At 35.6% G+C, this 25,531-nt stretch overlaps 1 protein-coding gene across 5 annotated transcripts in view; it reads right to left on the reverse strand.

Annotated features, from left to right (window-relative positions):
* Nucleotides 1–25,531, reverse strand: part of COL24A1 (collagen type XXIV alpha 1 chain) — a 376,867-nt gene that overhangs the window by 24,496 nt on the left and 326,840 nt on the right. For 4 of the 5 annotated variants that reach the window (XM_017499851.2, XM_037728289.1, XM_037728290.1 and 1 more), the window contains 8 exons: nt 21,097–21,204; nt 19,078–19,185; nt 18,932–18,985; nt 18,322–18,384; nt 16,303–16,356; nt 10,604–10,639; nt 1,397–1,432; nt 1,267–1,293 (listed from right to left, as the gene is read on the reverse strand). In XM_017499851.2, the coding sequence (XP_017355340.1) occupies nt 1,267–1,293; nt 1,397–1,432; nt 10,604–10,639; nt 16,303–16,356; nt 18,322–18,384; nt 18,932–18,985; nt 19,078–19,185; nt 21,097–21,204 (486 nt within the window). Of the gene's footprint in view, nt 1–1,266; nt 1,294–1,396; nt 1,433–10,603; nt 10,640–16,302; nt 16,357–18,321; nt 18,385–18,931; nt 18,986–19,077; nt 19,186–21,096; nt 21,205–25,531 lie in introns of those variants that run through there. The other variant, XR_005195651.1, reaches the window with a different exon arrangement.

The following is a 25,531-nucleotide window of genomic DNA, read 5'->3' on the forward strand; positions in this document are numbered from 1 at the left end:
AGATGGAGTCTCACTTTGCCAGGCTGGAGTGTGGTGGCGTGACCTTGGCTCATTGCAACCTCCACCTCCTGGGCTCAGGCGATTCTCCTGCCTCAGCCTCCTGAGTAGCTGAAATTACAGGCATGTGCCACCATGCCTGTGGTTTTGTTATGTTGGCCACGCTGGTCTCAAACTCCTGACCTCAGGTGATCTGCCCGCTTCAGCCTCCCAAAGTGCTGGATTACAGGTTCGAGTCACCATGCCCGACTGAAAGACATTTTTACTGATATTCACACAGGGAGAGGTTCCCTCCACATTAGTCAGATAGCCAGAAAGGGGAAGTGATTTTTTAAAATCACAGATAAATGGGTCTCCTGTTTTCAAGAAGACAGTCTTCCTTGTGGCACTTTGCTTGGAAGTTATTCCTTGCTCCAATGAAAAGCTGAGGGAAATAGAGTTCCTGATCTGCTGAGAGTAGACCACAGGAAATCATCACCTAGAACTATCAGAGATCTAAATGACATCAGAGCAGCATGTGTAATAAGTAGGCTTAAAACGTGCAGGACTGACCATTGTTTGGGATGGTGTAGCCAACGGTAGATCCCTTTTAGGCAGAAAATGTGACCAAGGACCCCTCTATTTGACCAGGAGGCTGAATGAGCGGAGTGTGGGTGAGGCTGCAGATGGAAAGAGACCTCTCATAGGGAGCAGGAAGACAAAGACTGCCTAATATGAGAATGGATACAAAGCATAGGGAACTAAAGCTTAGAATATCAAAGGCATGAAAATAGCAGAAGCAACATAAACATTGCCTCAGAGACAAGGGGAGCAAGTTTTGGGTCATAGTAGTTACACAATAAATAAACATATGAGAAGTTTGATGGCTTCCAGAGTTACCAGCAACTGAGAAAAATTCAAGTAAATCAAAGAATTGGATAACTCTGGATGGCAAAAAGAGAACATTTAAAAAAGGAGAGTTAGAATGCAGAATTAAGAAGAAATAGTTTTTCAAGTGCTTATTAGGTATTATACAATGTGCTGAGTGATGTACTTCTTAATACTCGAAATCACCTAAGAAAGTAGGCGATACCATCTCCTTATAAATAAGAAGTCTGAGGCTTAGATTTCATGTTTGTGTAGTTTGGCCAGGCCTATATCAAGTTAGCAAAAAAGAACAGAGGTATGCAAAAGGGACATCTTTTAATAGGGAGTTAGTAGAAGAAGATTTAAAAAGTTAATATGACATACTAAGATAAAACAAAACAAAATCAAACCAAACAAACTTACTCTTGGGCCTGGTGCTCCAGGTGGGCCCTAGAACACAGCAAATTAAAAAATATACATATTTATTTAGTAGACATCTCAAGGTAAGAATACAAGCATCATGGTAAACAGACATAAATGAAAATAAACTCACTGGAGGCCCTGGTTGACCTCTCGGTCCTTGAGGACCCTGGAGAAATGGAGACAAACACAAGATATATATATTATACTTTTGGTTGGGTATAAACAAGAGAACTAATCGTCAACTCTGTCATGCCTTTCGTGTCAGGTAAGTCATACAAATTACAGTTGTTTTAGTATTCTAAAAGTTATATGCTCCTGTACTTACCTATCACCCACATTCATAAACAAGCTGAATATTTTCCTGTTTCATTGATATTATTAGAAACTTAATTTACTCATTTTAATAAGATATTATAAGTGTAACATTTTAAAATATTAGTATTGTCTAAGGATGTTTTTTCTGTTATTTCTAACTACCACCCACTTAATCATTAAATATAGAAACTTCAGTATTCTTAGTTGAATTTCCTTCATCTACCTATAAACTGGTTACCAGGTCTTGTTGAGTTCACCTGAAAATCTCTCCAAAATAATACTTCTCCATTTTTATAGATAATTAAATGAATGGATGAAACTAAAATTAATTAGTATTAATTTAGAAATTAGAAAAATTAAAAGGTATATAGCGAAATGTCAAAAGTTATATTGACATTTTTCAAAATAAAACAATAGTAATTACTGTAAAAAATGCTCAAAGGCTCTGTATGTCTATTCAAAAGTAACTTAGATGTTCAGCTAAATGTTAAGAGTATATTGAGTCAAACTCCAATTATGGTTAAAAGACAGCAAAGCAACACTTATTTTCAGCTGAGTTTTGGATAATGTTGATACCATGCTTGACTTAGTATTAAGTATCTTGTATTGCCAAAGCTGTTAATCCTAAATATATTGTGATAGTCAGAACAAACAATACATAGTAACTTGAAAAGAGTAGAGTACTCCAACACTATGCCTGTTAGGCATGTCTTAGTTTATCTGGCTTATGATTACAATCTTAAGGAGAGAATGTCCAAAACGTGTACATAATTAAACAAATGAATGACGTTAAAATTAATATCAGTTAATTTTAATACTAGTTAATACTAGTTAAAATTAATACTAGTTAATACTAGTTAATTTTAACATCATCCATTCATTGAATTATCAACCAATGCATGTACTTCAGATGCTGCATGATAGGTCACAGAAATGTCATGTTGGAGATAGGCTTTTAAATATATAGAAGTCAAAGTGAAATTGGTTATGTATGCTTCTCCATTTTGAATTAATAATGTAAAAATAATAAACAGCTGTGATAGTCCATTCCACTTAGCAAGCTTCTGACATTTACAAAATATCACTGATGGTTCAGGACAAAATATATCTCTTATTGTTGACTTCAAAATAGGAATTTATCATAGAAAAATAAGAAACGATTTCTACTGTTGATTTTATAAAGTTCATTTCAGCTTGTTATCCAGAACAAGTCAGATCACCACAAATATGATCAAACAAAGTATTTCAAACCCAGCAAGGCAGGGCAGGGCGACCCCAATGTAACCACATAGGTTAGGGAAACTAGCCAAGTTAAAAAAAAAATAGGATTTCAACAACATAACATTGTATTAATTCTTTTTTATTACTCTAGCTAATATACCACTAAGATGAAGTGACTCACTTTCTCTTTATTCCAGATAAAGCAGTTTATAGGCCAGGAACGGTGGCTCATTCCTGTAATCCTAGCACTTTGGGAGGTCAAGGTTGGCGGATTGTCTGAACTCAGGAGTTTGAGACTGGTCTGGGCAACATGGTGAAACGCCCTCTCTACTAAAACACAAAAAAATTAACCGGGTGTGGTGGTGTGTGCCTGTAGTATCAGCTACTTGGGAGGCTGAGGCACAAGAATTGCTTGAACCTGGGAGGCAGAGGTTGCAGTGAACTGAGATCACATCACTACACTCCAGCCTGGGTGACAGTGAGATTCTATCTCCAAAAAATAAAATTAAATAAATAAAGTAGTTTATAACAACACTATGATTGTCTATGTTAATTTTCTTTTTCTTTCTTTCTTTCTTTTTGAGACACAGTCTCGCTCTGTTTCCCAGGCTGGGGTGCAGTGGTGTAATCTCGCCTCACTGCAATCTTGGCCTTCCAGGCTTAAGCGATTCTGCTGCCTCAGCCTTCCAGGTAGCTGGGACTACAGGCACACGCCATCATGCTCAGGTAATTTTTTTTTTTGTATTTTTAGTAGATACAGGGTTTCACCATGTTGGCCAGGCTGGTCTCAAGCTCCTGGCCTCAAGTGATCTACGCGCCTTGGCCTCCCAAAGTGCTTGGATTACAGGCATGAGCCACCGTGCCTGGCCATCTACGTTAATTTTCTGAAGGGGAACCAAATTACTCTGAATGGTTATGGTGGTGATTTGATTACATTTAAAAAACTGCCTATGAAAATAGATTCTCTTTCCACTTTATCCCAGAATTTACATATGATCCTTCAAAAGTAAAATATTTTATCAGTATACTTTAAAAACACGTGTAGGTGTATAGCCTTAAACTTGAGTATGTTACAATCTTTTCCTTTTTGTAAATTCTTTTATTTCATTACCTTATGTCATTTCCCTTATGCAAATGCAATCTTAATTTAGCTTCATGATCTTTATTTTAGGCTGGCTCAGTTGCACAGAGCTTCTCTTTTCTCATTTATCAACAGTTGTTTATAAGTGCTGCACATTTGGAGCTCAGAGATTTAAACTGTAATATAATAGGTCTAGTGAAGATAATCTCCAAGGTTCACTTTTTCTTCCTGATGTGTGTATTTTTAAAATTTTTAAACTTTCTTTAGAGGAGCTTCCATTGGAGGATGTTTAGCAGCATCCTTAGCTTCTACCCACTAGATGCCACTAACATCTCATTTTTTCCCCCCAGTTGTGACAACCGAAAATTTCCCCAGACATTGCCAAATGTCTCCTAGGGGGTTGGGGGACAAATGGCTCCTGCTTGAGATTCATTGGTTTGAAAGGAAATTTTAGTGATATTAAATAAAATTAACTAGATAATAGATTAACTAGATAGTAATATAATTAGAATGGAATAAGTGAGCATCACAAGTCATAGGGCGTGACTGTGAACAAGAACAGAAACCCTTCAAGCTGTCATGTGGTCTAGGTGGAGGATATATATACACACACACACCGTATTCCTTACCAAGTTGCTCCTAACCCTCATTTTCTGAGAGGCACTATAATTTACAGAAAAATACAATCACATAGAAATTGGGAGACCTGGGCTCTGGTTTTGTCTTTATAACTTAATTTGCTACATGGTCTTAAGTGAACTGCTGCACATTTGGATCTCAGATATCTAAATTGCAATATAATAGGTCTAGTGAAGATAATCTCCAAGGTTAACTTTAGAATTACGATTTTTCAGGCCTCTTATCAATTTTCTTCCTGGTGTGTGTGTGCGTGTGTGTGTGGGGGGGGGGGTTAATTTTTAAATTTTCTTTAGAGATGGGAGTTTTGCTATGTTACCCAAGCTGGCTTTGAACTCCTGGGCTCAAGCAATTCTCCTGCCTTAGCCTCCCTGAGCAGTTGGGACCACAGGCATGTGCTACTGGACCCCATCTATCTCATGTTTTATATCTGGATAAAGAAGGTATACACCTGCATACAGGTTGAAAATTTAAAATTTAAAGTCTGTACAAATGTAATGGTAAGTGTTCTTGAATTTAAAAAGTTTGATAATTTTTCAATGAATAATTTATACAATCTATGAATTTTAAAAAGAAATACATACATATATATGCTTTGAATGCTTACTGTGTTAATATTTAGGACCTATTTCCCATATCCTAGTTTTTCCTTCTAATGCAGAAAACATCCTCCTCATTTTCAAATTTGGAGGCAAATAAGACAACTCTGCTAATCAAGAATTGTGAAGACACATTAGCTCAGGGTAATATTTGAGAAAATGTCACGATTTTTCAATATTTTGTGATTTCATTAAATAATATACTATAAATACGAAGCAGTTAATCTAAAAATTAATGCTGAGATTTCTCTCCCTCTTTTTTTAATTTCTATAGCTTTAAGTTATATAATTCAAGTTGTGACATTTTATCAAAATTATTTTCAGGCCAGGTACAGTGACTCATGCCTGTAATTCCAGGGCTTTGGGAGGTAGAGGCCAGACGGATCGCTTGAGGCCAGGGTTTGAAGCCAGCCTGGGCAACATTGGGAGACACTGTCTCTACAAAAACAACAAAATAAATAAGTAAATTAGCCAAGTGCAATGACATGCACCTAGTTATTTGAGAGGCTGACGTGGGAGAATTGCTTGAGCCCAGAAGTTCGAAGCTGCAGTGAGCTATGGTTGCACCACTGCATGTCAGTCTGGGTGACAGAGCAAGATTCTATCAAGAAAGAAAAAAAAAGCATTTGCCAATATTTGACACTAGGATATTATTTCAGCTGTAAGTTAAAATTTTACTTAAGTTAAATTTTTACTAACTGTATCCCATTATTTCCAGCAGTCCTCTTTGCATTACTTACTCTAAAATTTACTCAATTGTACTTCAAATGTTTGAGGTCTCATAGAAAGAAGAAATTTTGTAAACTTTCAGGATTAATTTGCCAGTAACACAACAGTTTTGAAGTAGAGGAAAAGTAGAGAATTGTACATGCTATCTGCTAAGTTTCCTTAGGATGCCATAAAACTCTAGCTCTGTTTAGAAAATATATATAAATAGGGCTGGGTGCGGTGGCTCATGCCGGTAATCCCAGCACTTTGGGATGCCAAGGCGGGTGATCATCTGAAGCCAGGAGTTCAAGACCAGCCTGGGCAACATGGTGAAATGGCATTTCTACAAAAAATAGAAAAAAATTTAGCCAAATGTGGTGCTGCACACCTGTAATCTCAGCTACTCAGGGGGCTGAGGAATGGGTATCACTTGAACCAGGAGGTAGAGGTTGCAGTGAGCCCAGATCATGCCACTGCACTCCAGCCTGGGCAACAGAACAAGACTCTGTCTCAAAGGAAAAAAAAATTATATATATAATGTATGAACCTAGGGACTCATTTAAAAAATAGCCCATAGGCAGGCAGACAGGGAGCAAGTATAGAACAGAAAGAAAAAGAACTCCTTCATAAATGGCAATACAGAATCAGCTCTCTCAGTGGTGGAAAGGACCTACTTGGGATCAATACTAGAGTTTACAATGTTAAATTACAGAAGACACGAAGCTTTCTAATCAAGAAACCCAAATTATAATAAAGGGGTTAGTTTTCATGTGTTGCATAATGAGCTGCAAACTTCTTTGTATTTTTTTAAAGTCACTGAATCATGATTTGCTCATTTTTTGGTTATTTTTAGTTATAAAACTTGGTAAGGAGAGCACAGTTTAATAAATTTTCCTCCATGGAAAATTTTAAAATAAGATCGATAAACCAATTTGATAGATTGTTGTGATTCCAATCTCTTTTTTTTTTTTGAGAAGGAGTTGCACTCCTGTTGCCCAGACTGGACTGCAATGGTGCAATCTTGGCTCGCTGCAACCTTCACCTCCTGAGTTCAAGAGATTCTCCTGCCTCAGCCTCCCGAGTTAGCTGGGATTACAGGCATGCACTGCCACGCTCAGCTAATTTTGTATTTTTAGTAGAGACGAGGTTTCTCCATTTTGGTCAGGCCGGTCTCAAACTCCTGACCTTGGGTGATTCACCCCGCCTCGGCCTCCCAAAGTGCTGGGATTACAGGCACGAACCACCGCACTGTGATTCTGATCTTTGCACAAAGACTTAAGTCTTTTATTTGTCCCAATATATTTGGTCTTAGCTAATAAAATCCATTCCAAAAATGCACCATTTACTAGTATTATCTGAGAATGACTCCTGTGAGTGTATTACCTTCTGAAAGACAGTAACCACTTAGGAGTCTTTAGCCAGTCAATTATTTAAACTGTCTCCTTAAAGAAAACAAACTGGTAGAATGTACCAAAAAATTCCCAATGAGAGTGTAAGAAATGTCACTAAGCTTATCCATAAAACAATGGAGAAAAGGTTTAATGGCACATTTTATGGATTATGATAATTGCAGAATGATCTCCAGGAATTAAAAGATTACCTTTATAAAGCTCCTTAAACTATAATGGAATCAAAGGAAAAGAGGTGATAAAGAAGATATTTAGTATCAGTTACTCAACAGTATAACAAAATAAACTCATAATTCTAATGTGCCAGTTAATCCTTTTTTTTTTTAAGCAGTAAATTTAGTTGCCTATGCAAAACGCCAGTGTTCCTATTTCCCATCTCCCTTGGGTACTGGAAGTCTGCACCTTATTTATGAAGAGACTCGTGATAACCTATAGACTAAAAAATCTAATAAGTATGTTAATTCAGGAAATGCTACTTTATCAGACTAGAATTGGAAAGAGCTTTTCACTTTTTAATTTTAGGCCATACTATTCATTCATCAACTATTACCTATTACATGACAAGTTCTGTTCCAGACACTGATAGCCAGTGTCCCATACAAAGTTCCCTGTTCTCATGAAGTTTACATTCCAGTGGAGGGGCAGGAAACAATTCCAATGAGTGCTTTTATGAAGAAAACAAAACAAGATGCTGGGAAAGACAATGACCAGAAATGATGAGACAGAATGGTCTGGGAAGACTTCTTTAAGATGGTATTTGAGCAAAGACCTGAATATTCAGATAAAATTAGTAATTTGAAGAGTATGGGAAAGAATTTCCTAGGTAAAAGAAAGGCATATTCCTAAGAATAGAAAGGAGATTTGATAACAGGTGCTCACTCTTTTGCCAAATGATCTTGTTGCCTAGTATTTCATTATTATATTAGACAGCTCATTATTACATTGAGCTGATATTAGCCTCAGTGTTTTATTAATTTTGTCACTAAGTATTTATTGTGTTAATTATGTATCAGGTGCTATAACAGGCTGGGGACTAGGTGGCAACAACGATGGTAGGTAGGTACTAGGTGGTATCAAATATATCTCATGCCCTTATGGAGCTCACTGTCTCTCAGGGAGCTGAGCACAAAAACCAAAAATACAATTCAATAAATAAATCATTTAAACTTTATCCTCTAGAGTTACTAATATTATATCTATCCTCTCTTTTATAAGATAACATTTCAAATATTTGAAGACAACTATCATGTACCAACAAGTAAATTTTATCTAATTCATTTAAATATTTATTAAATGCCAACTATAAGGGAGGCACTGTCAGGTGTGAGGGACACAACATTAAAACAAACAAACAAAATCAACAGATAAAATGTCTGTGTCTTCAAGGCTACATTCTAGTGAGGGAAAATACAATAAACAAAAAAACAAATAAATATGTACCGTGTCAGGTGGTAGAGACCCAGGTGAAAGGAATATAAGATGTCTCAGGAAGGTGGGGGTACTGCTATTCACACAGGCTAGTCAGAAACCTCTCTGATAAGAGGACATTTAAGTTCAAAACTGAAGAACTCATGCCAGGCATTGTACGAGGTCCTGAGTGCTAGGTATTATGTCCAGGGGTGGAAGTAGGGTAGGGTCAAAACTTTAGCAAGTCTGTTCTGAGGAATGTTCATTAAATCAAAATATCAAGATCAGCAAGAGCTCTCTACCATACATAAAGCGTATGGAAGAGAAATAATAGGTGCAAAAGCCAGAAAGTGAGATGAGAGAAGAAAGAACAGGAGAGGGATGTAATCAGGCTACAGAATCTGGTAGAGGCTAACCTACCCAGATATTTCAACTGGTCTTACCAGGACGTGGGTTCCCCCAGTTCCTTCCCCTTCTCTTAATGTGCTTTAATGTTGTCTATGTTTTCTCTGGGGATAGCATGACTGGTACTACTACCTGCTTTATTCTGCATGCCATATTTCCATCACTACAACCTAAGATTGCAGTCCTAATCTACAGAATTTGTAATCCATCAGAGCCATTCAATTTTTTTTTTTTCATGTGAAATGCTTGTGACATTGCCATAGGTACTTCAGGCTTCCTAATCCTGATGGAAATTTATGTCCTAGTCACAGTACTTGGGGATACTGAGGAGGCATGCAGAGACACGCTCGTGTGGAACATGGGCTAATTCCAAGTCTCTGTGCTTCTCCTTTCCCCATTTCATGCCTCCTTGGAAATATAGCTTCACTGTGTGCATATGTTCTTGCTTTCTGTTACAATAAGTCTGCTGAAAAAAGGTGAGGATCATACTTCTACAAATTGAATACATCAATTTAAATGTCCTTTTGGGATTCTTAGGCTATCTGAAATTACATAATTTCTCTTTTTTAGCTAATTAATGTAACTGCAACTTACTTATTGTGAGCCTCAAGCATACCCTATGATGAGAAACAAAAATCTCAGCTGTCACTATGCAATCTCATTACCTTTTAATCACAACTTTACTGCTATATTTACATTTATTCTTATCGGCCTTATGTACTTAGTTTCAATCTCCCTCATTTCATTCCATGTCTGTCCTTCATTTATGGTTGCTGCCTTAATAAGTTAAGCATGGATCACATACTAAATGAGTAGATTTTAGCTTCTCTTGCAACAAAAACGAAAAAAAATGGGTATGTGAGATGAATATGTTAATTTGCTTCAGAAATTATTTATAAGCAAATTACTTGCTTATAAGTAACCTTTTTACTATCTAAATATATCCTATAATATCATGTTAAATCTATACAATAAATAACTTATTAAAAAATAAGCTCAGTATGATCTCTGCTGGAGAAGTGGCCCGTTTACAACGCATCTTCTTCAGCTTGGAAGAACTGACATCCTACAAATGAGGGAAGTAGTGTCAGTATAAGCTATTTAGGTCACAAAAGTGCTGTGTACCTTTTGGCCATCCTCTCATCATTGTTTCTAATTGGCTGATATGCAACTAATGATTTGCCTCTGTGTTGCAGATCTCTTGGTGCTGACTGGATTTATTGAGTATGTACCTAAATATACTTGGCAGTCCCTTTGTTCTGCCACTACTGAAGAAGACCCATACTCCATCTCTTGACTCCTGACAAGGCAGATAGTCCATTTCACATAGCGGCCTGGGAAGAAGTGATTGGCAGGTTCTTAAACATGTTTACGGTTTATCAGATTTCACTGCAATCTACCAATAAGTTAATTCTACTTCCTGAAAACTGCAATTTTATTTTTATTCTACAAATATTAGAGACATAATAATGAATAACTCTAACAGGGTCTTTGCTTTCATGGAGCTTCTAGCTTAGTGTCAGGGTTACTGTAATCATAAATTTAGTTAAACTTACAGTTTCACCTCTAAAGCCCTTTTCACCTCTGGGTCCCTAAAAGAAAAAAAATAAAAGATGTTAGTTCAGTGTTATCGATAGTTATGTATCAAATGAAGCTGATGTCATGATATGTAGAAACATGACAACTTATGTTTTTGCTTTTTCTATCTAGTAAGACTTGTTTTGTTAATTTTTATAAGTTATAGTTTTCTTTTCCTAAATAAGCAAAGGAAACAAAAGACCCTTAGTGATTCATCATGTTTTCTTCTTTGTTGTTCCTAGTTCTGACCTTAAGGTGAGATAACTACTTATTCATTCAATTAAGTCAGAACAGCTTATCTGATAATCATATACAAAACAACTTAAAAAGGAAATTCTAAATTCAGATTAAATTATTCTAATATTTGTTTTTCTCAACTCTTGAAAACTGTTTCTGGGATGGTTTCCCTTCTCTTTCTTGCAAATTTTGATATGTTGCATACATTTCCGTGCAGTTCAAAATATTTTCTAATTTTCTTGGAGACTTCCTCTTAGATCCATGGATATTTAGAAGTCTGTAATTTAATTTTCAAGTGCTTGAAGATTTTCCTATTATCTTTCTGTTATTGATTTCTAGTTTAATTCCATTGGCAAGAGCATAATCCTTCTATGACCTCAGTTCTTTTATGTTTAGTAATATTTGTTTTATGGCCCATAACATCTTCTATTTTGGTGAATGTTCCATATGCACTTGAAATGAATGTAGTTTGCTGTTGCTGGGTGAACCTACTGCTTTTAAAGCATGTTAATATTTTCCTATTCATCTTTGTGAAAATTGTACATATATAATATATAAAAATATATGCTATATTTATATATATTATAGATTATAAATATATATGCTATATTTATATATAATATGTAATATATATATTTTAGTAAACAAAGATAATACTATTCATCTTTTCTGTAATCTGAATTTATATATATAATATGAATTCTCTTCCATGTCAATCCACCTTCTTTTAGATAATTAAAATACTTACCTAGTATTTAATAAACTATGATATTTTAAATTTGTTATTATTAGAATTTTTTCTAATTTTTGTTATCATTAGCAGTGTCATCAGAAATACCCTTGCAGCCTAAAATTTTTGTTAAAGACTGTCCTCCAGAAAGTTAGTTTCAAATCATATACACACCTGCAAAAATGGAAGTGTATATTTCTTCTGATCTATGTCGTGTTCTTTGTTAATTTGCAAGCTAGGAATACTATTTATTATTTATTCATCATTTATATTACTTATGTATTTCTGATCTTGTCTCAATTCATTTTAACTAGGATATTAACTTTAAAAAACTGATTTTTTTTTTTTTTTTTTTTTTAAGACAGAGTCTTGCCCTGTCTCCAGGCTGGAGTGCAGTGGCACGATTTCAGCTCACTGCAACCTCCGCCTCCTGGGTTCAAGTGATTCTCCTGCCTCAGCCTTCTGAGTAGCTGGGACTACAGGTGCACGCCACTACGCCCAGATAAGTTTTGTATTTTTAGTAGAGATGAGGTTTCACCATGTTGGCCAGCATAATCTCGATATCCTGACTTTGTGATGCACCCGCCTCAGCCTCCCAAAGTCCTGGGATTACAGGTGTGAGCTGCACCCGGTCCCTGATTTTTAAGATATCTACACAGCACTTTAAAAATACATATACACCCTTTTCCACTCCCTACCCAGTATTAACAACCTGGTATGTATCTTTTCATACCTTTTTCTAATCAAATATTGACAAGTACATGTATATATTTATGAGGAACATTGCTCATGTCTTATAATATTGGGATAATATTATATACTCGCCTATGCATCTCACTTAACATCATGAAATAAGTGAGTTGGCCAAACTAGATACAATAAATTCTTTTAAATAATTGCATAATATTCCATGAAATGGCTAATGTATAGCTTACCTAATCATTCCTTTAGAGATGAGTATTCATGTAATTTCAAGTTTTTTCCCCAATAAAAGCAGTATTATAAAAAAAAAATCTTTGCAAAATTTCATTAGTGTATTGGGTGCTTCTATACTTATGGGGTAAATTCCTCAAAATGGAACTGGTTAGAGGACATGCACCTATATTTAACAAATCTTTCCATAAAGGCTGTAATTTACTTTTTTACCAGTGATCAATGAGAGCACTGTTTTCCCTATATTCCTTTCTGAGAAGTTAAATGTAATATCTTATTTTACTTTAATGTGCATTTCTTTGACTTAAAGTTAGGTGAATGTCTTTTTATTATAAAACAATAGTTGAACTTTGGATTTGTTTTTTTTTCTCCACTGGCTACTTTTTTGATGGAATGTTTTTCATTTTTCTACTGAACTTTCTTTTTCAAACTATAAGAGCTCTTGGTATATGTGTGTGTATGTCTGTCTAGACAGATAGATATATACATATCCCTATCTATTTCTCTCTATCTGGATACACACAAATATCCACATCAATAGATAGGTAGATAATATTTTTTCCCCCAGACTGGAGTGCAGTGCCACAATCATGGCTCCCTGTAGTCTCAGCTTTCTGGGATCAAGTGATCTTCCCACCTCAACCTCCCAAGTAGCTGGGATTATAGGCATCTGCCACTATGCCAGGCTCATTTTTAATTTTTTAATAGAGATTGGATCTTACTATATTGCCAAGGCTGGTCTAAACTCCTGTGTTCAAGCAATCTTCCAGCTTCAGCCTCCCAAAGTGCTGGTATTACAGGTGTGAACTATTACGCCCAGCTGAGCTCTTTGTATATTAACCTGTTATATGTTGTATGCTTTGTAAATATTTTTTTCCCAGTCGATATTACTTTTAAATTTTATTCATGGAATCTTTTTTCCATGCAAAATTAAACAATTTTCAAGTATTCAAATATACTTTCAGTTCTTTTATAAGTCTCCCCAATCTTTAAGCTATACATTAGTTTTCTAGATTATTCTTCAAAAAATTTTTTCTTTTTTGAGATGGAGTTTTGCTCTTGTTGCCCAGGCCGGAGTGCAATGGCACAATCTTGGCTCACTGCAACCTCCGCCTCCCAGGTTCAAGAGATTCTCCTGCTTCAGCCTCCCCAGTAGCTGGGATTACAGGCATGTGCCACCATGCCCGGTTAATTTTGTATTTTTAGTAGAGATGGGTGTTCACGATGTTGGCCAGGCTGGTCTCAAACTCCTGACCTCAGGTGATGTGCCCACCTCGGCCTCCCAAAGTGCTGGGATTACAGGCGTGAGTTACCGCACATGGCCTCTTCTAATATTTTTATTGTTTTATTTTTTACATTAAAGTCTTTAAAAGTTCATCTAGGATTAAAATAATTTTGGTAAAATAGATTTCCAATTTTTTTCTTCTTTTTTTCGTTTTTAAAGAGATGGGGTCTCACTCTGCTTGCCCAGGCTGGAGTGCAAATGGGTGCAATCAGCTCACCGTAGCCTGGAAAACTCCTGGGCTCAAGCAATCTTCCTGTCTTAGCCTCCCAAGAAGCTAGGCCTATAGGCATGTACCACCATGCACAGCTAATTTATTTTTAAATGATGGGGTCTTACTGTGTTGCCCAGGCTGAGTTCCAATTTCTTACAGCAGTAAGATACTCAAAGTAAATCCATCTCTCTTCCCTGTCACTGATGTAGGAGTGAGCATCTCGCTGAATGCTAGCCAGTTAGATATGAAAAAAATGTAATAGAAGACTTCTAAAAAGTTCTTATTTTGGCCATGATAGGATTATATGTCACTTTTCTCCTTTGGATAATTATATCTGGATGTGTTTCTTGAGAAATTGTAGTCATCTTGCTACAAGCTTAATTATGAAGCCAACATTCAAGATAGCAGGGTAGAGACATAGAGATATAAGAGAGATACAAGAACCTGGTCTTGGATAAGATAATTGAGTCACCAAATTAACCAAATCTGAAGCCCTTCATATAATGTGATACAAATTTCCTTATTGCTAAATTAGTTGGGTTCAGGGTTCCTATTATTTGCAGCCCTATCTTCCTCAATGATATGCCATTTTGTTATAAGGAAATTCCTATATATTCTTGGATCTAATTCTGGGCTATAGTCTGTTATACTGATCTGTTTATTTCTTTGTACTCTCCCCTTCCTGACTCAGTTCTACTTCTTTTCTCAACTCCAGTTATAAGCGCCTACCTACACATTACACCATCTTGATTGCACATACGGTCCCTAACTTCTCATTGTAAATGAAACCATATAGTTTCATTTACAATGACTTTGTAGTATTGTTTTCTTATCAGAAAAGCAAACCCATTACCCCCTCACCAGTATTTTTTTCACAATGTTTTCTCCAATCTTAAATGCTTATTCTTTCATAATGAACTTTTCTTCTTAGAATGGAAAACATTGAATATGGAAAAAATTGACGTACATACTGAATATTATAAAGGTCTTTAAGAACTATTTATAAACAAAACACAGTAAGATATTTTAATTGAGTCATTTTAAAATTACACTTTCCTTAACCCATTAATACATCTCATTTTTGACAGAGGAGAACAATTATTCTTTTATCAGAACAGTAGGTGTCCCTTAGCTTGCTGAAAAACCACTCACTGAAATATGAGAATTCCCCCACTTATAATCTTATACAGCTCTGAGTGGTAAATGTTGAAAGTCTAGAAGATAATGAATTATACATTTTACTTCTTTTGTTGAAATATCCAGTAACTTTGGTGGTTTTTTTCTCTAAATTTATCAAAGAGAACAGTGGAACTAAACACTGGAAGCATTCTATTTTTATATTTTTAAATTCTCTGTGTCTATATATAAATTTCAAATAACTCAAAATATTAATTCCCTAGAGGAAATGAATCTTTCTTCTCTAAATCTCAATTTGACCCCTTCTACTGTGCTCCTTGTTTGTTTATATTATTATCAGTATTGCAAAACTTTTCCAACACCACTTTACCAATCATGTCTCATTTCTCTGTTTTATTTCATAGCCAAATATCTTAAAGCACTGGCATTCAGTATCTCAGTTTCCTCTCCAGACACAGCTTGAGTGGAGTGGAAAGAGCACTGCTCTTGAAGAAAGAAACACCAGCTACGTAAGTCACCAGCTCTATCACTTTGAATGACTAGATGAACCTCCATAAACCTCATCTGTTTCTTCATCTGTTAAGTGAAAATAATATCTACTGTAAAAGTTTGTTGTAAGAATTTAAGGAATGTTACTATTAAATATTGTCTGCTACTTCCTTCATCACTGTAATCTGTACTCTAGCTTCTACTGCAGCTTATTCTCTCAAAGATTACTGTTGACTACTCCTTTCTTGAAATACCTGCTATTCTCACAAATGATTTTCTCCTTCCTTTATAGTGGGTACTTGCAAAAACTCAAATCTTGGCTATCTACACATATTTTGCTATCTATCTTCTCTCCTCCAAAAGACAAATTCATTTTTATTGCTCAGGTGTTCATCTCTATGTTTATGATGCTCTCCCCTTCCTGACTCAGTTCTATTTCTTTTCTCAACTCCAGTTATAAGTGCCTACCTACGTATTTATACCGTCTTCATTACACATGTGGTCCCTAACTTCTCAGGAATCATCTTCCAGAAGAAAATGTACATCTATTTTTTCCCTTTGCTTCTCAAATACCCAGGGTGATTCTTTGTAGATTATTACGGAAATAGGATTAAAGAAAAAAGAGTACAAAAGACCTTTATTATGATAAACTTACAATTCGACCTGTTGGGCCTATTATACCTTCTCTTCCAAGAGGACCAGTGTTTCCCTGTTGAGGTAAAAGAAAAACCGTCTCACAGTTAGCATAATTAAAAAAAAATCTGGAAAATCTCTTGTGCAATGGTAAAAGAGCCATGTCTACATAGTTTCACTTTTAGTATAAAATCTTATGACATTAGCATAAATTATAATCATGGTTAACAGTATGCGACACAATTCTGCATAGGATTAAAGTTTCCTATCAGGAGAGTTATATCTGCATAATTTCTAAAGAACTGATAAATCAGCATTATGATTTTTATGTGGTGATAGCTTCAATGATGCATTTTATATGTATGTCATTATATAACAAATAAAACTATATAAAAGAGAATAGAATGATGAACAAGTTTTTGAATAAATTTCTGTGCAGATGTTGAAGGAGCAGATGTTTGGGTAACATGAAGCATGACATAAAGAAAAAGTAGAGGAAGGAAGCAGAGGGAAGCATATGTGACCAACTAAATTTCAGTTCTTCACCTGTAAAACAGGAATAAGAACACCTATTTCATAGGGCCATTGTGAGAATTAAATATGAAAAGTGCTTTTAAAACTTTAGCTGTTATTTGATTATGAAGGTAACCTTGAATAAGCTGGATCTCTGATCAATTCTTCCCCAAGTAGGAACGGAGTCTATAATTTCTCAAGGAATACAAAAATGCTCATTTTAGTTTTTTCCCCCAAACTCCAGCTTCCTTCGTTCTTCAGAAACCATGAAAATAACTGATACATTTATAGCTGAAGAAATACTGAGAAAGGTCTTTAAACAAACAATTACCATGACAATACTCTTTTCTGTCTTATTTTTTTGAATTAGTATTCTCTTTTTTTGAGATGGAGTCTCACTGTCACCCAGGCTGCAGTACAGTGGTGTGATGGCTCACTGCAACCTCCACCTCCAGGTTCAAGTGATTCTCCTGCCTTAGCCTTCAGAGTAGCTGGGATTACAGGCCCATGCTACCATGCCCAGCTGATTTTTTTGTACTTTCATTAGAGATGGGGTTTCGCCATACTGATGAACTCAAACTCTTGACCTCAAGCAATCCACCTGCCTCAGCCTCCCAAAGTGTTGGGATTACAGTCACGAGCCACCACGTCTGGCCCTCTTTGCATTATTGAAAGCAATTTATTGCAAGAGTTAGGAAAGTGCTGTAGGATTTGAAAAGTTTGACATCCATTTAACAGTTATTTAAGATACCTTTATCCTACATCTGAACTGCTTCCCATTGTCCTCTCTCTGTTCTTTCTACACTTGCCCTTGCAGCTATTAGTCATAGAGATGCTACTACCACAGCCAAACCATTACCTGAAGTTTTTAATTTTTTTCTTTTCAGTTTTATAGAGCATCTCATCAATTAGAAAGTTTTGATTAATAAAAACTGAAAACAAAACAAAAAACTAAAAACAATAATCAGAAACCACTGTTGGCTTATTTAACCTACTACAATTTGCAATTATAAGCACTCACTGCTAACCGGAGTTCTTTAGACCCTGCTTTTTGCAACTGTTTAAGCAGTTCCTCATCACTCTCTTGGTATACCTGCCCCTGGGCTGGGAAAACATAGCTATTGGGAAATATTTTCAGTCTGGTCTGAAGAGCTCTGTTCATACACAATCTTCTTCCAGGTAGTGCATGGAGGTGGTCTCTGGTTGTATTAATGTTTATAACATGAAATTGCTGTTTGTTTTTGTTCCTGGTGTGAGTTAATAAATACATTATCCAGTCTTCACAGTAATTCTGATGATTCTTTTTTTTTAAGTAAGACTGGGAATTATGGGTGGTCTATGAGGTATTTTGCTCAAACTAATATATGAACTGCAAAAGGTTGAACTGTGTGTGTGCCCTTATGAGTTTCTATCTTAAAAGTCATTTTATTAAGTTATTTATTTGAAGTACATTATATTTAGAGCTCTTAAGCCCTACAGTAAGCAAAGAACCACAATTTCTGGGTAGGCAGAATGACTTTACACTTACTCTCTGTCCAATAGGACCTTTAGGGCCTGATATTCCAACAATGCCAGCATCCCCTTCAGGACCCTAGACATAAATAAGAAACAGATAAAATTTGTAGGTCTGCGTGAACATTTTACAAAATGATTTCATATCCATCTATCAAGAATTGCTCTTTAAAAAATGGAATATAATACCATTGTACATGGTGAAGTATTCAGAAAGAAGTGTACTGAGGCCTACAATTTACTTGGAAATACATCAACAAAGGGAGAGAAGGATACATAGATGGATAAGCATGATAATGCCAGTAGGGTAAAATGTAAATAATAAAATTTAGGTAATAAGTATAGGCATTTACTGTAAAACTTTCTCAACCTTGCTGTATGTTTGAAAATTTTAAAAATAAACTGCTTGGGAAAAGGAATGAAAGAAAACAAAAGCATATAATATACTAGATGTATAGTTACATAATTTTAAAATCAAACATATTCAAATCTTAAATATATAAACATGTACCAACTGAAATTTTACAGATTTTTTTAAAAAGCTCAAGTTAGAGGCTATACTGATATTTCAACATCTCTTTTATTTCTAGATAGCTAAAAGACTAGAAGAACATATGTAAACATACTTTAGGGCCTGGGAATCCTTGGAAACCTGTCAAACCTTGAACACCATATTCTCCCTGCAATGTGAATTGACATGATAATAATTATTGTACAATGGTATCCTGTTCTGTAGAGTAAGTGCTTGGTGAATTTCTGAGGTGGGACATACAGGCTGCCCTTTCAGGCCAGGCTCTCCACATGGTCCTTGATCACCTTGTGCTCCTCGGCGACCTCTTTTACCTTGAATTCCAGGTTGACCATGTAGCCCTTGTTCACCCTACGAGTAGAACAAAGAAAAGTGATCTTTACTTTAAAACATATAAACATATTGGCTTTTGAATGAAACACAAATATAGGCCCTTCCTTAGGCACAATACTAGGCACTGGGAAAATCAAATTTTGCATGATCATCCTCTTCACCAATATTTTCCACATAAGTAATATTTAATTATAATGAACCAGAAGTGTAGCAGTGGGAAAAGGAAATTCCAGAGACTGTAGTGATGTGTGGAAAGAAGAGGGAAGGGGCAACCTATAAAATTAGTAAGGCTTGAGAGAGGATAGTGAGGGTGTGGTATGTGTGAGTGTGTTTATATGTGATGGAACTTATATTTTATTTCTTTTTTATTTTTTATTGGAGATGTGGTCTTGCTCTGCTGCCCAGGCTGTAGTGCAGTTGTGTGATCATGGCTTACTGCAGCCTTAAACTCCTAGGCTCAAGTGATTCTCCCAACTCAGTCTATTGAGTAGCTGGGACTACAGGCACACATCACTGCACCGAGCTAATTTTTCATTTTTCTGTAGAGACAGGATATCACTATGTTGCCCAGGCTGGTATTAAACTACTAGCCTCGAGTAATCTTGCGTTGGCTTCCCAAAGTGGTAGAATTATAAGTGTTAGCCACTGTGCCTGGCCAGAACTTGTATTTTGAATTGATATAATTTTTCTGTGTTTTCCCTAACATCCAGAGATGATTCAGCTATCTAATACCAGAAAAAGAGTAGTCTCCTGAAGTGTAAATCCTGGTTTTAGTCATAATTATCTTTTTAATTCCATTAATAAAAAATTTCCATTATCTGTTTCCCTAGGTTCTTTTGATATGAACTGTCTTTATACTCTGAAAGTTCACTTTAAGTATATACTTAATCACCATTACTATTGAATTTTTAAAATTCAAGTCTTTTTCCATTGATTTTTATTTTTGAAATGAGAGTTGAAATATCTTTCACACCATTTCTGAAAGTAAATTTAGAAATCAGGTGGATTTTAGAAATATGTTAATAAAAAATGATGTTTGGTAGACCTTGGCCAAAGATTCTTTAAGATTAACAGATTATCTCACTGTCTTGAGACAAAGCTATACAACTTTTGGACTTGACAAATATGGATTCTTCTTATTACAAATTCAAATCTAAAAGGTAAGGCTATTTCTTTTCCTGGTTTGGGTTTTAGTACAAAGGGGTATTCATGACATAAACATTAACGGAAGACTAATATTGTAAACAGTAAGCAGGTAGATCATGATTTTCAGTTTACCCACATCAATCAGAAATCTGAAAATTCTTTAGAAATGGAACTGTGAAAAACAGGTTAAGAAGAAATAATGGTAATGGTGCCAATGTCTTATAAGCCTAAGACTTTTGGACTAATTTCTAAGTTGTCTGAGTCAATCCTGCATGAGATATTTCTAAGAGAAGTTTTGTTTGGAAAGTCTATTGACATGTGACAGACTCCATACAATAAATGCAATATAAGACTTAATTACTGTCATATTGACTCTAAGAAACAGTCTGTATGGTTATCAGGTTTATTAATTGATTGGTTAGGTTCAGAATCAGAGGAAAAGGAAATGTATTTGAGAAAGTATTTATCTGGAAGTAAATAAGATTTCTCTGTTTTGGAGGAGAAGACAGATGACAAAGAAGGCAAAAGAACCAAAAATGAGTGTTTTTAAAAGCATCACTAGTCCTGGGTCAAAGAGTTGTTATGCTAAATAACATGCACCGAGGCTATCATGGGAGCTGGGTATGTCAAAGCCACATACTTTTTCTTTCTGTAATGTGCTTTTCATCTTAGCCAAATTCTATCAAAAACTACTAATCTTATCATCCTGTGATCTAGCCAATGAACTCAGGGCCTGTAAGGATGGCCAATACTACTCACCATCAGAACAAAATATTAAAGTACCTTTGGGCCTTGAACTCCTGGGTTTCCTGGCAAGCCTGATGAACCCTTTACTCCTGGAAGACCTGGAGCTCCGGCAAGGCCTGTTCTTCCTGGGCTGCCTCTGATGCCCTAAATAACACAGTTAAGAAATGAAAACTGGGAAAGTTTCTAAAATGTCAATTTAGAGGCTCAATAAAATGTAGCAAGAGTTGTGTCCTGAAAGGCTGCTGTTAGCATACTGCCCAGGAGTTATCCTGGGCTTCTTTCCCAAAAGATGAAATGTTTATATACTATTTTAGGAACACCCACCACTCACTTGAAATTTCTATAGTTCATGCAATGATCTTGGTGGGCTTTTAAAATAAAAACACTGAAGCAATATAAAGTCCACCAGTATCTTCTTACTTATATAGCAAAGATGTAAAGTGTGTTTGCTGTATTCTAATTTTATATTATACTCTGGTGTACATGACAACTCTAATAACTGATGAAAGTCTCCTTAAGAAGAAAATTCTATTCCTCAACCATACATGATTCCAGAAAATTTGCTAAAAACGGTTTAACTGGAAATAAAGTTAAGCAAAAAAACAATATATCCTTAAAAGCAAATCCTAAATCAGGTTGGCAAACTATAGTTTGCAAACTAGATTGAGTCGATCACCTGTTACTGTAGATATCATGAACTAAGAATAGTTCTTACTAAATGTTGAAAAGAATAACAATATTTAAAGACTTGGAAAAATTATAAGAAATTAAAATTTCAGTATATGTAAAGTTTTACTGGATAGTCATATTCATTCATTTATATATTGTTTAGGGCTGTATTTGCATAACAATAGCAGAGGGGAGTAGTTATGACAGAGATCTTTTTTTTTTAAATTTCATTTTAAGTTCTGGGGTACATGGGCAGGATGTGCAGGTTTGTTACACAGGTAAACATGTGCCAAGGTGATGTGCTGCAGCTATCAACCCATTGCCTAGGCATTAAGCCCAGCATGTATTAGCTATTTTTTCTAATGCTCTCCCTCCCCTGTGCCCTGACTCCATCAACAGGCCCCAGTGGTATTATTCCCCTCCCTGTGTCCATGCGTTCACACTGTTCTGCTCCCACTTATAAGACTATGAGCTGTTTGATTTTCTGTTCCTGCATTAGTTTGCTGAGTATAATGGCTTCCAGCTCCATCCATGTCCCAGTAAAGGACATGATCTTGTTCCTTTTTATAGCTGCACAGTATTCCATGCTGTAAATGTACCACATTTTCTTTAACTGTCTATCATTGATGGGCATTTGGGTTAATTCCATGTCTCTGCTATTGTGAATAGTGCTGCAATGAACATGCACATGCATGTATCTTTATGAAAGAATGATTTACATTGCTTTGGGTGCATACACAGTAATGGGATTGCTGGGTAAAATGGTATTTCTGGTATTTCTGGACCTTGGTTCCTCAAGGTCTTCAAGGAATCATGACACTGTCTCTCACAATGGTTGAACTAATTTGCATTCCCACTAACAGTGTTAATGTGTTCCTCTTACTCCACAGCCTCGCAAGTATCTGTTGTTTCTTGACTTTTTAATAATCGCCATTCTGACCATTGTGAGATGGTATCTCATTGTGGTTTTGATTTGCATTTCTCTAATAATCAGTGATGTTAAGCTTTTTTTTTTTTCATGTTTGTTGGCTGCATAAATGTCTTCTTTTGAGAAGTGTCTGTTCATATCCCTTGCCCATTTTTTAAATGGGGTGTTCCTTTCTTGTAAATTTGCTTAAGCTCCTTGTAGATTCTGGATATGAGACATTTGTCATATGGATAGACTGCAAAATTTTTCTCCCATTCTGTAGTTTGTTCACTATGATGATAGTTTCTTTTGCTGTGCAGAAACTCTTTAGTTTAATTAGATCCCATTTGCCAATTTTTGCTTTTGTTGCAATTGCTTTTGATGTTTTCACCATGAAATCTTTACCCATGCCTATGTCCTGAATAGTATTGCCTAGATTTTCTTCTAGGGTTTTCACAGTTTTGGGTTTTACATTTAAGTCTTTAATTGATCATGAGTCAATCTTTATAGAAGGTTTAAGAAAGGGTATCAGTTTCCATTTTCTGCATATGGTTAGCCATTTCTCCCAGCACCATTTATTAAATAGGAAATCCTTTTCACATTGATGGTTTTTGTCAGGTTTGTCAATGATCAGGTGGTTGTAGATGTGTGGTCTTATTTCTGAGTTCTCTATTTGGTCCATTGGTCTATTTTTCTATCAATACTATGTTGCTTTGGTTACTGTAGCTTTGTAGCATAGTTTGAAGTCAGGCAGAATGATGCTTCCAGCTTTGTTCCTTTTGCTTAAGATTGTCTTGGCTATATGGCCTCTTTTTTGGTTCCATATGAATTTTAAAATAGTTGTTTCTAATTCTGTGAAGAATGTCAATGGTAGTTTTATGGGCATAGTTTTGAATCTATAAATTACTTTGGGCAGTATGTTTGTTTTCCCAGTATTGTTTCTTCTTATCCATGAGCATGGAATGCTTTTCCATTTATGTCCTCCCTGATTTCCTTGAGCAGTATTTTGTAGTTCTCCTTGAGGAGGTCCTTCATTTCCCTTGTTAGCTGTATTCCTAGGTATTTTATTCTCTTTGTAGCAATTGTGAATGGAAGTCCACTCATGATTTGGCTCTCTGCTTGTCTGCTGTTTGTGTATGGAAATGCTTGCAGTTTCTGAACATTGGTTTTGTACCCTGAGACTTTGCTGAAGTTGCTTATCAGCTTAAGAAACTTTTGGGCTAAGATGATGGGGTTTTCTAGATATAGGATCATGTCATCTGCAAACAGAGACAATTGGACTTCCTCTCTTCCTATTTGAATATGCTTTTTCTTGTCTGATTGCCCTGGCCAGTATTAAATCAGTACAATCAGAAGTGAATTCTGCTAAGATGCACTAAAACTGACAACTATGTATTAAAAAAGAATTATTGGACAAATTTGCAAAGCTTATGGTGGGTAGATTTTCTGAACTCAAACAGTTTCAATAGCATATCTTAGACCTAGATGCAATACATTTCCATATTTCAAAATCCATTTGACTGTGCACCTGAGGAGTTTCTACCTACCTTTCAATTGGAAATTATTAATCTGCAATGTAATGACATGCTAAAAGGCAAAAAGGCAAGCATTTTTTTTTTTTTTTTGAGATGGAGTTTCACTCTTGTTGCCCAAGCTGGGGTACAATGGCATGATCTCAGCTCACTGCAACCTCCACCTCCCGGCTTCAATCAATTCTCCTCCTTCAAGCTCCCAAGTAGGTGAGATTACAGGCATATGCCACCACACCTGGCTAATTTTGTATTTTTAGTGGAAACAGTGTTTCTCCATGTTGGTCAGGCTGGTCTCAAACTCCTGACCTCAGATGATCTGCCCAGGAAAGGCAAGCTCTGAAAACAAAATTCTGATGAATAGCATCTTCCCCAATAAAATAACAACAGTTGAAAACCTAAAGAAACCCACAGAAAAAGCAGATTTTAATAAGCTAAATGTTATCCTCTACAAACTCTGCCATTTTTCTCATTACTAGTCTTGCATTACAAAATTTTTACTGAATTATATTTTTAATTTCATGAATAAAAATTTTATGAAAAATTTCTCTCTTCTTACATAAGTTCATAAGTAATACCTTTGATTTTTCTTCCTGCAAAGCCTAAAATTTATTCATATTTATATGAATATTTACAGAAATATTTATTTACATTTACAGAAAAAGTTTGCTGACTTCTCTTCTAGAAATGACTTACTTTCCAACTTGATTCCTAGGATATTAAATTGGGTTATTAAATGGTTTCTCCATGTATTCAACAAATATTTATTGAACATGATCTATGTGTAAGGAAGGTACCATGGGAATGCCTTTAAAGACATAGATATAAATAACATATGGTTCTTGTTTTTAAGAAGTTTAAGATTAAATAAAAAAGATGAGACCAGCTGTGGTGGCTCATCCCTGTAATTCCAGCACTTTGGTAGAGGTTAAGGTAGGAGGATTACTTGAGCCCAGGAGTTTGAAACCAGTCTGGGCAACACAGTGATACCCCATCTCTACAAACAAACAAATAAATAACCAGGGCATGGTATTGTGAGCATCTGCAGTCCCAGCTACTTGGGAAGCTGAGGTGAGAGAATCACTTGAGCCCAGGAGTTCAAAGATGCAGTGAGCCATGATTGTGCCACTGCACTCGAGCCTGGGCAACAGAGTGAAACCCTGTCTCAAAATAAATAAATAAATAAATAAATAAGAAAAAGAAAAACAAAAAAGATGAAATGTGATGGAATGTACTATATAAATAATTATAATGACAGCAAAGTTAAAAAATTCTAGAGAAGAGAGATATAAAGTAAATTTCTGAGTGGTTCTGAGGAAGGAAGTTACTTTTAGTGGTAATCAGAAAAGAAATTAGTGAGAAAAAA

The sequence above is a fragment of the Cebus imitator genome, unplaced genomic scaffold (genome assembly GCF_001604975.1).
Source record: "Cebus imitator isolate Cc_AM_T3 unplaced genomic scaffold, Cebus_imitator-1.0 Scaffold261, whole genome shotgun sequence".
In the NCBI taxonomy this organism is placed as follows: domain Eukaryota; kingdom Metazoa; phylum Chordata; class Mammalia; order Primates; family Cebidae; genus Cebus; species Cebus imitator.